General features: G+C 52.7%; 1 protein-coding gene across 1 annotated transcript in view; it reads left to right on the top strand.

The window, feature by feature from the left end:
- Positions 1–2206: 2206 nt before the first annotated feature.
- The window catches only part of GALNT14 (polypeptide N-acetylgalactosaminyltransferase 14), a 101296-nt gene continuing 91491 nt past the window's right edge, over positions 2207–12011 (top strand). Inside the window, exon 1 of the mRNA XM_052806796.1 lies at positions 2207–2377. Coding sequence (XP_052662756.1) covers positions 2249–2377 — 129 coding nt within the window. The 5' untranslated portion in view covers positions 2207–2248. The remainder of the gene's footprint in view (positions 2378–12011) is intronic.

The raw sequence follows: 12011 nt of genomic DNA, 5'->3' as shown, positions 1-12011 counted from the left end.
ACTCTCCTAGCATGGAGCGAGGTCTTGTAGGAAAAGCTCAGCAACCTCTGCAAGCATGTCGGGGGAACGCTGTGTTACAGCAGCCGAGGTCGCTTTGTCCCAGCCAGGAAAATGCCAGCAGCTACTTTCTACTTGTGGCAAGATGATCTTTTTGGTTAGAAAGCCATTCCTGCTGTGAAAGGGTTAGAGGGAGGTATGTGAGAACCAGCAACCAGCCTATGCCAATAGCTGGGTTAGGCAGAAGGTAAGAAAATAACTATAAGCCATGTGAAAGGCCACCATTGATGTGCCTCAGCTGCTGAAAGTTGCTCAGGTGCTTCACCTTAACTTTCAGGAGAAAGCATAAAGCAACAGTCTGGGGAAGAAAGTAATACCTGCGGGTTCCCTCTAGGTTGGGCAGAGATGTCTCGTGGCAGAGCCAGAGCTTGGTGGTCCTGCTACCCTGAGCACAGGGCTGAGGAAGGTTAATTAGTGTCACAAATGATGGGCACCATGGGAAGAGGTGGCATTTTCAGGCTGGCGTGGGCTTCCCATGCTATGTCAAGCTGGTGGCTCGCCAGGGCGTGAGGGCTTTCCGCTCTCTTCCCACCCGGTTAGTTCTGCTCCCGCTTGGCTGCGCTGCTGACGTTGTTGTAAAACAAAGTTCAACCTAAGCCTGCCTGCTGGACCTGGATTTCAACATTCTGGTAAAGGCGTTTCAAAGTCAGATGGCCTTAAAACAAAGAAAGAGAAATGTCCCTTTTTGTGGATGCTAATGAAATTTTTATCTGGGCATCTTTCTGTGAATGTTGGGCCTGAGAGGCATGGATTATGTTAGGGGAGAAGGGCTTACTGAGCCCTGGAAATAAATCAGAGGAGGACAGAGGATGAAGATCACAAATGATAAATTAGCAAGTGACAGAAAACAACTGCAGGAAATAATAAAACCAGGAGGAGTGTGTGGGAAATGCATAGGAGAGGTTGTTTACAACATGTGCATTGGACTTCCCAGCATTTGACATCTTATCTCCAATTCATTCCATATGTTACTTTATGCATGGATTCCTGTTTTTATGGGGTTTGTTCCATAGTTTTTCTACTAACATGAATGACTCACATCTGCTCCAATACTTAATTTATTCTCTAATGTCTTCTGCAAGGGATTGCTCAGCTCGTGCAATGCTTGTCAGTGGCAGGATCAGAAGAGCAGCCAGTCAGGCAGGTGAGCAGGGACAACTGGGTGAGGCAGCTCTTTTCTGGAGTTTTTTTTCTGGTTTGGGTTTTGGTTTTTTTTTTTCCCTTCTCTTAGCAATGTCTGTAATTCGCACTTTGGCTGCCCTGTGCGGACAGGCTTGCTGTGCCGAAGCTGTGTGTGGAGCCAGCAGGGAACACCCCACGGGACAGGGATGATGGCTGAGGGCTGGCACCGAACTGCTGCCGGCATACTAACAGCTGATGATTATGATTTTATTTTTTAAGTGCTCTTGACAGCTCCGGAGACTCACATCTTCTCTTCTAAATCCAGTAATTAAATTCCACCTACCTGAATTCCCCCTGCTGTTTCAATTGGATAAATTAATCTTCCCGTCATGTCTGAGCCTTCTCTGTGTGTTGCTGAACGGTAGCCTCCCCTCGCCCCGGAGCCGGACGGGGACCGGGACCGGGACCGGGACCGGCCCGGGCCAACTTCGCCGCGGCTCTGCCCGGCCCCGCGCATCCTTTCGCGCTGGGCTCGGGGGCGCTGGGAAGCGGCCTGGACCCACTCGCGGTGCGTGGGAGGGGAGAGAGATGGGCGTCCCCGGTTACACCCCCCCCCCCCCCCATCGAACCGCTGTGCTCGGTGTCCCCGTCCCCGGACGGCCGCGTCCCCGCCGGCGCGGTGCGGTGCGGTGCCCGGCGGAGCGAGCAGGGCAGCGGCGCGGCTCCGCACCTCCCGCGGCGGGCCCGGGGTGCCAGCCCGCCGGGCTGCGCCCAGCACCTTCCCTCGGCGAGCGACTCCGGTACCGGCTCCAGCCCCCCTCCTCCCGCCCGGCGCCTCCTCCTCCTCTTCCTCCTCCTCCTCCTCCTCCTCCTCCTCCCCTCCCCTGCAGAGCATGCACAGCCCGGGACTCGCATCGCCGGCTCCGAGGCGGGCGGGCGAGACCCTCCTCCCCGCTTAGCCCCGCTCCCGCTGCCCCCCGGAGGCGCCCACCCCCCTTCTCCCCCCCTCCCCGGCCCTTCATCCCCCCCCCTCACCGCCCCCCGGACACTTTTCCCACCCCTCCCGAGGATGAGGCGGCCGACGCGGCGGCTGGCGCTGTCTCTGCTGGGGGTGCTCTGGCTCGCCGCCCTCCTCCTCTTCTTCTTCGGGGCGAGGAGGAAGTTGGAGGCGGCGGGAGCCGAGGGGCACACGCCGGAGGTAAGGAAGGGGCGGCGGGGCCGGGGCGAGACGGAGCCGGCGGGCAGGGCGCGCAGCCGCCGCCGCCGCCCGGGGGAGAACTTGCCGGCGGTTTGCGGGACCCCCACCCCATCGCGCTCCCCTTAAAGTTTTGCACCGGCTCTGTGCCCCTAGCAGGGGGTCGGGCCCTTTCGTTACCCCTGCCCGGCCTCGGGCAGCGGAGGATCCCAGCCGTGCCCTCCGCCCCGCGGTTCACCGGGGGCTGCAGCCGTCGGGGGTCCCCGAGCCCCGGGTGCGGGCGTGGGGGTGGCAGGGGGGCCGGCGGTAGCAGCCCTGTGCCCAGCCAACAACTTCGAGCATCCCTCGCTTCGGGCCTGGGGTTCCTGGGGAGCGGCGCACCCCAAGAAGACGAAGCGCGTGGTTTATGTCACCCGTGGGGCACGGGCGACCTGGCCCGGGTGAAGGGGTCGCGCAGCGTTTCCGAGCTCTTTCCTAAACAAGAAGGGCTCGATCTTCTCCCTCATCCGAAGCGAGAGGGGAGTAGATGGGAGAGCGTTTAGGTGGTCCATGGTTGGGGCACGTCGGCTGGCAGAGCTGCAGGTGCATCAGCCGGGTTAAACCTCTGGGTCTTTTTTTAATTACGGTTTTTGTTTGAAGGCAGGGCGTGGGTAGGAGTGTTGCCCTGTAAGTCTCAGCCTGGGTGGGAGAAGGGTGCAGTTGCGTGTTTCTGTGGCATGTTTTGAGTCCCCGGCGTGCACCGGAGTGACAGCACGGGCGAGATGCGAAGAGCATCCCACTCGACACAGGGAGTGAAACAGAGGAGTTTCGCTGCCCAAACAGTGTGAAAAGCAGGGGAGCTGCAATCAGTGTTGTTTGAGCAAGGTCTCATGGCTGAGAGCAGCCTGAGCTTCGCTGAGGGTTAACTTGCCGAAGGAGGCGGATTAGATGCTGCTCTTAGTTACAGTGTTGTAAATCTTGAATAAATTAATCGGGGTTAGAGCCCAGGTCCTGAAAATCTGCTGAGATTAAGGGTTATCGCAGCAGAGGAAGGCTGCGAGCCCTCAGCCCCTTTTTTGCACCAGTGACACCCAACTGAGCGTTTGGCCCGTGGCATATGGCAACTATATGTGTTGGCCAGGTCTTTGGAGAGTGTCATATATGTGTCACCTCTGCAACTGAATTAATGGCTTGATTGGGAAAAAAAAAAAAGTCAGAACTCATAAAGCTTACTTTGATTTTTTCCTCCTGAGGAATTATTGGTTTTCCATGTTTTTTAAATAAAAATGATTGAGGAGGTTTTCTCAGGCTTTCAGAAATCTTTCAATCCTAGCAGAGGGGAATGAATCTACGCAATTTCAGGCCCCAAAATAAATAAATAAATCTATATATAATTATTTATTTAAGCGGGGGAAGGCAATAAGTCACTGAAAACAGAGTTAGAAGACAAGCCCTTTCTTAACCATAACTATGCTTTGGTGTCAGTAGGCTTCTGTCTGCACTGCGTTCTTAAAAATTGCAAAATAAGACCTCCTCTGTTTGATGTGAGCTCCTATATTCTCCTTGAAGTGAACCTTGCTTCTCACTTAGCAGCAGCTGCAGCTGAATTGCTGCTGTTTTGTAGCCCATTTGGCTCTCTGCTCCCATTCAAGGCTTCCCCCACCCTGAGGTGCAGGTTGCTGATGCTGTTAGGGGCCAGGCTGGGCTCCCACAGCTGGCGAAGCAAACTTCTCCCGTCACGCAGGATCAGGCCCTGAGTTTCGAAGCTGCAACTGCCAAGTTGCCATAACTCCAGCAATTTGACTGCTAAAATTGCCTCTCCTTCATTTCCTCTGAATTTTCCATCAAAACAGTTGCATCCCCTTGAGATCCATACAGTGCTGATTTTAAAAAAAATTTTTTTTTTTTTAATGCATTACATTTTTTGGCTTTGGAAACCGCTTTTGAGCAGTATGAATTATAAGCTGGTTGTGAGCGTGGGGACATGGTGTCACTTCAGTTAACCCCTCTGAACGGCTGCAGAGCTGACTTGGGTACCAGAGGCAGGGATGCTGTGGTCCAGAGAGGAGCCTGGCGGTGTGTCCCATTCCCAGCGGGACCGGCTGCCAATGATGGAAACTTGAGCAGTCAGAGTTGTCCTCCCAAATTCCTCAAGAAACGAGTGGAGGTAGCAGGTTGCTAACGGCAGTGCAAACTTTGCAACGCAGCTATGGTGGAAAAATGGAGCAAATCTGCATCAACTTTCCTGGCCGCGTTTTCTGATGGGGGTTTTTTTTTTTTTTTTATCCCCCCTCTCCCTTCTGCCTTCTCTCTCAATCAAGCTTTATTTCTGTGGCCATATGCACACCATATATCATGCCTCATGTGGATTTAACCTTTAGACCCTTCTAGTTAGGCTCCAGCTGGTAATGCCTCCTCCTGCCCATGCCAGTTTCCCAGCAGGGCTCTCGGCACGTGTCCGGTGCTGGAAGGCCGTGGTGCCCGAGCTTGCCGGCAGGCTGTGGCGTGTTGGTGGCTTGCCAAGGGCCAGCGGCAGAGCTGCTGCTCGTGGAGCTGCCACCCTCGGCTGCATGGAGGGCTTGCCCATCCATCGCTGTTATTTTGGTCTGCGCCCCCCCTTTACCCCTAATCTTGTGCCAGATCCAGCACTCATCTTCCCGAAGGAAGACTTGGGATGTTTTTCCTATAGCCAGAGAGCTATATGTTGGGGTTGGCAAGGTATCCAAGGAGCAGGTTCTCGGGGTGAGGGGTCCGCTGCGGTCTTTGGGTCCTGCCTACCCTCGAAACACACTGCTGGCTTGGCCTCTCGTGGCCCCAGCGGGACGGCTGTTCAGGGCAGGTCCGACGGCGGTAGCTGAGCTTTCCCAAGCTGCTCATGCACAAAGAGGTAGGCGCAGTCATCTGTTTTAAGCTAACTTGGCTTCACCTCCTCTTTTTTTTTTTTCTTTTTCCCCTCTAATCCTGTCTCCATGCATCTCTCACTGCTGCCCAGTGGCAGGCAGGCTCAGAGGGCCCCCCTTCTTCTTGCCAGCCCTTGCTCCCCTCAATCCCTGCCGCCTCCTTTCCCTCCTCCTCCTCCCTGCCGCTTGCAGCTGCTGGCGGTACATGCCGGGGCGGCCAAAGCAGGCTGAGGCTGGATTTTAGGGTGTGGGACTCCCTCCTGGCTGTGGGGTGTAGTAACCTTGCAGGGCTGGTAGGGTATGGAAGAAAATAACTTGCTCCATTTAGGACCGTGAAGCTGTCCCTGGGACAACTTCCCCAGTCCCTCCGGTGCTGTTATTACTGCTGTCGCTTGGGCTTTTTTTCTCTTTTTCAAAGGGCAGGTCAATTCCTATTAGTGCAGTAAGCGAAACTTGCCCTTGCCCTTTCCCTGCCCTTTATAAAGTCCTGTAAATTGGCTGAGGAGCCGTAGCGGTGTGCCTGCCTCTGCCAGGGTGCATTGCCCGCACGGCCCGGCCGGGTGTCTGGTTAGCTGCCGTGGGCTCAGCCTGGAGGAGAGCCGAGTCTGACGGATGAAGGTGTAAGGATGCGGGGCTGGTCGGGGTTACGGATGAGCTGGGACTTGTCGATGCCTCCTGCCCTCCCTGCCTTTTGGCAGAGGGTTTCAAAATACTTTGCAAACATTAATTAGTTCCAGCTTGTCTCCCTGCCCCGGCAGGATAAACCAGGACCTGGAGAGGTTAACTGAACTTTGTATCCTTCTGGCTCTCGTTGACTCCAGAGGAACTGGAATTGCTCAGCCCTCTTGGAAAATCAGGCTGCCGGTGACCCACCTGAAGTCACACAGGGAAGCGGTGTCGGGGCTTGGCATGTGCTCCGGTGATCTGGGCTCGTGGCCGGGCGGTAGCGCAGGTCCATCTCCCCTGCCTCCCTCTGATCCGGCCCTTTGCTTTGGGAAGGGCGGGGGGACGTATAAATTAATAACTTAATTACATTAAGAAATAATGAGAGGAACTGATACGCGGGATTAATTACAAGCAAATTCCCAAATTGATTTGTGAGGAGTACGTGTAGCTGGCTCCGCGGTGATGTTTTGCTAGCGTGCCGGCTCCCCCGGCTTGTGCCGGTGCCTGTGCCAGGCTGCAGCCGTGCGGCCCTGGGGGATGCTAACGAGGGAGCCCGAGAGGAGTAGGTGACAACCCCTTGGTCATCTCATCTTCTCCACCTGGTGAATCCATACCAGATGAAGTGGGGAGCTGACTGTATAGCAGAGCCCCGCAGCAGCGAGGGGCTGGCGGGGGGTCTGGGCTCCGGTGCTCGGGGCCAGCAGTGTGTGCAGGAGGGGCACAAAGAGTTTTTTTTGTTGGGTTTGGGGGTTTTATTTCACTTTGTTCCCTCCTGCATGCTGGCTTGCTCCCTCTGATGAATGGCTGAAGCACAGCTGACAGCCTCTGGAGGGAATGCGGGTCCGTCAGGGGCTGGATCACAGGAGAAAAGCTACCGAGGAAAAGTTCCTTTTATTAAAAAAAGTGACCTGATATACTTGACTTGTACTAGCGTTTGCAATGCAACAGCTCCTTTCCGAGTGTGTGCAAATGCAGCTGGGGGATGGCTCCTGGGAGATGACAAAAGGCTCAGCACCCTTTCTGCCTGCTCCAAGTGCTCTGGCATGCTCAGCATCCTGCAGGATCAGACCTCGATGTGAAGGGACGCTTGCCAGCTTTGCGCTTGTGTGCCTCGCACCAGCCTGCGCTTCCTTCTGCATCATCGCCATCTAGAAAGCCTCAGCACCTGGAGCTCAGCTGACAGTCTCCAGATATTAAATTCCTGTCAGTTTTATAGCAGCAGAGCCACTTAACAGATTAAAATAACTGTGTATCCTGCAAAAATTCAGATCTTAACAATTATGGGATTGAAGTGGCAAAGCTGTTGGGAACAAAAAGGCAGAGCGTTTAATACCAGGGAAGCTGGTGTTGGCTGGGGGCATGGGTAGGTCCAGGATGGGAGAGAAGAGGAAACTTCTGTCATGCTTTGCTGGTGAAATCCCACCCTGAAATCTCAAGGAGCAAACCCAGGCTTTCTAGCATGTCCAGACCTTTGCTGGTGCAGGAGGTGGGGTGGGAATCCCATTGCTCTCTACTGCTGGTGTATTTAGTGATGGATGTGGAAGTACAAAACAGAAGACCATGCCCAAGCTGTCCTCGTCTGTGGGACCAAATGGGACAGGTCTGGTGCATCAACGGTGCTGTTTCTCAAGCGCTTGCCTTCCTTCTGGTGGGCTTGGGAAAGAGATTTTCCCAGCACGGCCACCTCCTTGTTCGGATACCTGCATCCTCATGGAGCAGGAGCGAGGCGAGAAGTCCTGCCAAAGTCAGCACCCAGTCACCTCGGCTACTAAACCAGCTGCAGACAAATGGTGAGCAGCCTGTCTTGTATGTCTCGTTTAATTAATCTACCCACTGCATATCAAGGTGCTCTCTGAGATACCTGTGAAACAATAAGCAGTCAATGAAAACCCTGTTAATTTTTCATTGGTAATTGCAATGAATGAATTTTACCCCCATTACATTCTGGTAGAGCTCTGTGTTGCGGCTGTGACTGATGGGGGCATAAATATTGATTGAACAAGACCTGTTTGCTTTGCAAAACAGTGAGCATCAGGATGTCCAGGCACTTTTCCTAGCTTGGTGCTTTAAAAAAAAAATATATCAGGGAAGGAGGGAGAAGATGCAAGGATTCTGCTTCTTTGCTGGTAAGATACGAAATAAATTTCTATGCAGCTGGTATGTGTCTTGTTGACAAGAGATGTTGAGCACCAGAAAAAGAACAATATTTTTTATTCTGCTCTGGAAGGATAGAAAGAGCTGGAAAAGTCCTGCCGCTGTGCTCTGAAGGGGTGCCAGAGGTGGTGATGCTCCCGGGGTGAGCTGGGCTCAGGAGTTTCATGGTCTGTCTTCTAATCTGCTTCTCCTGGCGAGGTCCCTGCGGAGCACCCCACATGTTGCCAGCGGGATCGCTCTGCGCTGCAGCATCCCTTGCCGGCTGGCATGGCAGTGCGGCATGGCATCCCCTTGGTAGGTGACAGGGAAGGGTCCAAGCCTTTGTCCCTGCAGCTGGGTTTTTAGGAGGGCTCAGCTCTGGCTCATTTGTGGCCCTGAGCCTTTAGTGACCCTAAGGAATGGGCTTGACAAAAGAAAGTCCTGCTTTTGAACAGGGAGGTCTCCAAAATCAGTTCTGTGTCTGGATGCCAAGGCATCCTAGACACAGCGCAGATATTGTGAAGTGTCTCCACGCTTGAGAGAGATGCTGACTATCAGGGAAGATTTTTTTCCTATTTATCCTTTCACCACCTCACATACTGTCCTGGTTTTGGCTGGGGTAGAGTTAATTTTCTTTCTAGTAGCTGGTATAGTGTTAAGTTTTGGGTTCAGTATGAGAAGAATGTTGATAACACACTGATGTTTTCAGTTGTTGCTAAGTAGTGTTTAGACTAAGTCAAGGATTTTTCAGCTTCTCCTGCCCAGCCAGCAAGAAGGCTGGAGGGGCACAAGAAGTTGGGAGGGGACACAGCCAGGACAGCTGACCCGAACTGGCAAAGGGGTATTCCATACCATGTGGCATCATGCCCAGTATATAAACTGGGGGGAGTTGGCCTAAGGGGGGATTGCTGCTTGGGAACTAACTGGGCATCGGTTGGCAAGTAGTGAGCAATTGCATTGTGCATTGCTTGTTTTGTATATTCCAATCCTTTTATTAGTATTGCCATTTTATTATTGTTGTTATTACCATTATTAGTGTCTTCTTTTCTGTTCTATTAAACTGTTCTTATCTCAACCCATGAGTTTTACCTTTTTTCCTCCTGATTTTCTCCCCCATTCCACTGGGTGGGGGGGAAGTGAGTGAGCAGCTGCGTGGTGCTTAGCTGTTGGCTGGGGTTAAACCACGGCAGATACGTAGAGAGGTGGATTATTTACTCAAAAACCCAGGCTGTTTTCTCCTTCTCGCTCTTCCCTTCCATGATAAGAGAACATCATCCTGATTGATTTTGATGTGCTCATGGCCCAGGGCCTGTCCTGGCTGGGTTTGCTTCCTCTTGCTCTGCCGAGACGTCTCTTGACCCTGGCTCTGCAGCGTGACGCGTGCCTCCCCACGGGCAGGGGGACTTGACACACGGGATGGCTGCAGGGTGAGGGCTATAAACGGGAATAACGTGCCTGGGGAAGGCAGGTCTGTGGAGCGTTTTATGGTACGGGGACTAGAGTTTTTCCATCCCTCCCAAAGCTGAAAGGTTGCATTTAGGCATAGAGCAGAGCACGCAGGGCACGCTCTGCTGAGCTGCTGTGGTTTAGCAGGCGTGAGCTGGGCGAACGCAGACGCTGGAAGGGCAGCGCTGGGAGAGGCAGCCTTGCAAACAGCACCGTCTTATAAGCCCGTGTAAGTGCAGGTGCTGCATTTTTGTCCCAGGCTAGCAAATCCCCGGGTAGCTGAATACGGGGTTTGAGCAGAGGTGGTGCGAGCAGAGTGTTCTTCTTGGATCTGTGTCCAGTGCGCGCAGCCCAGGGGATGCCAGATTGGTAGTTCTGGGTGCTCTAGTCTCTTTGCCCGGGGAGAAAGCAAGCTTGGGAGAAGCCATGGAAATGCAAAAGCAACCTACTGCTGCTGGGAGAGAGAAACACAGTTACAACCATTTCCCTTCCGCGAGGGCAGCCCAGCATTTGGTGCAATAAAACCAATTATGGGGAATGTATCTGCAGAGAAAGCAAAAGCAGGATCTGTTTAAGAAAGATGTTTGCGTGAAGGGGTAATTACGTGTAGCCTAACGACAAAGGGTGCAGCGGATTGACTATTAATTGGAGTAGCGTGAGCGGGAGATTGCTGGCGTTAGCTCTGTGTTTCTTGCTGGCTTCCTCCTGTTTAAAGAAGGAAGGGGTGAGGAGGAGCAGATGATCGGGGGGGTTTGCTCTCAATCCACTTTCTCCTGCAATGAAAAAGCCATTTTCCCCCCCTTTCTCTCACAGCAAAATGTTCAGATTTTGCCAGCAACACTTAGCACAGTTGCTTACTAAGCTGCAATTAAATTGATTTCCCACCCTCTTTCCCCTTTTTGGTTCCAGAATCTCAGCAGAAGTCAACGTTAGGGAAAGAGTGAGCTGAAGAGGAGATCTTGGGCCCCATCTTCTGCTTGTCTAAATCGGTATTGCTCCACTCTTCCTATGTATTTCCACAGGAGCTGGGGAAGGTGAGCTGCCTAGATATAGGTTTTCCAGTATAGCTGCTGCTCTGGTGGGGAGGGCAGCCCTAGGTCAGGCTGGATCGGTCTATAGGGTACCCGGGAAGCTGTGGGGTGGGTGTTGGATGTCCCGGGGGGGCTGGGGCTATGGGTGCCCGTGGCACAGGGGTGCTGGGAGGAGGAGGAGGAGGAAGAGGATTTCTCATCGTTAAGGTGTGCTTTTGGAAAATGATCAGTGGTGACAGGTTCAGCAAGAGTTCACCGCTTTCTTTGTGGAGGCGGCATTAGTAGTACTAATAGTTTGCCTTCAGTCCCGCTGTTTGGAAGCTCCTTATGAGCCTTAATTAACCCTTACCGCAGCCCCGAGGGAGCGAGCGAGGTGCAGCCGTCCTTCGCGTGTCACAGAGAAGCGTTTGGGGAAGGGACAATGTGCCGGTTTCACTTCTCCGTGGCGGGGGACACGCTGGGTTGGGGACTGTCCCCAGCCAGAAGGGATGCAGAGGCATCATCGGTGGTGGCACCCGTGGGGCCGGGGGGAGCCTTGTGTCCCCCGCCAAACCCTGCCCTGCCGCACATAGGCAGAAGTTAGTGATGATTTACCGCAAAGCAGCTCGAGCTCCGGCTTTGTGATATTATTTGGAGGAGCAAGTGAGCTAATGATTGCATCTTGTCTCAGGAAGGACTGCAGGGAGTGCGGTGCTAGAAGAGAAGTGATTCAGAAGCAAAACAGGTTCCTTTTCAGATCAGGCTTAAAGACAAGGGAATAATAGATTATTATTATTCTTTTTTTTTAAATTTTATTTTTTTTCCCCACCATCTCAAGTACGACTGAGGGTTTTAATCTTTCCCTCCCTGGTTTTCTAGTGGAAACACCAACAATAAACCTGACTGGAAAGTGATACGAGGAGAACAGGATTCATGTCATGCAAAAACAAACGAGCTCTGAAATCACCTACTATTCTCTAAACATTTTTCACAGAGCCAAGGAAATTGAGATGGATTATTCTTTTTTTTTTTTTTTTTTTTTTTTGAAGCCACTGAAGGAATAAGTCCAAAGGATGTAATTTGGCCCAAGCAAGGAGAGCAAGGCTGCTTTGTCCTGGCTTTCTAAATATCTTTGCCTGCATTTAGACACACACCATTTCCTCCTCAAGGACCACTGTCGGCATCCGCCGGTTGCAAACACACCTCATAACACATTATGGAGGCACACGGCTCACAAATAAGACACAAGTATGTTCAGTGGCGCAGGCCTTGGTTGCAGCCCCCCCCCCCCCCCCGGGCCGGGGGGAGTTCGTGCACATCTTCTCTTTCTTGTGCATTGAATTTTTAGTTGCTTGTCGTTAGGTGAGACAGAGAAAAGCTGGGAAGGAGGAGTTACAGGTGTGAGCAGGCTCGTTTTCAATGGCTTGGGTCAGTTCCTTTTATTAAACATTGATTTTTTTAAAATTTTATTTTTATTTTTTTTTTTTTTTTAAAAAGAGGTTT

This window comes from Harpia harpyja, chromosome 13 (genome assembly GCF_026419915.1).
Source record: "Harpia harpyja isolate bHarHar1 chromosome 13, bHarHar1 primary haplotype, whole genome shotgun sequence".
In the NCBI taxonomy this organism is placed as follows: domain Eukaryota; kingdom Metazoa; phylum Chordata; class Aves; order Accipitriformes; family Accipitridae; genus Harpia; species Harpia harpyja.
This window is presented reverse-complemented; position numbering and strand designations above follow the sequence as displayed.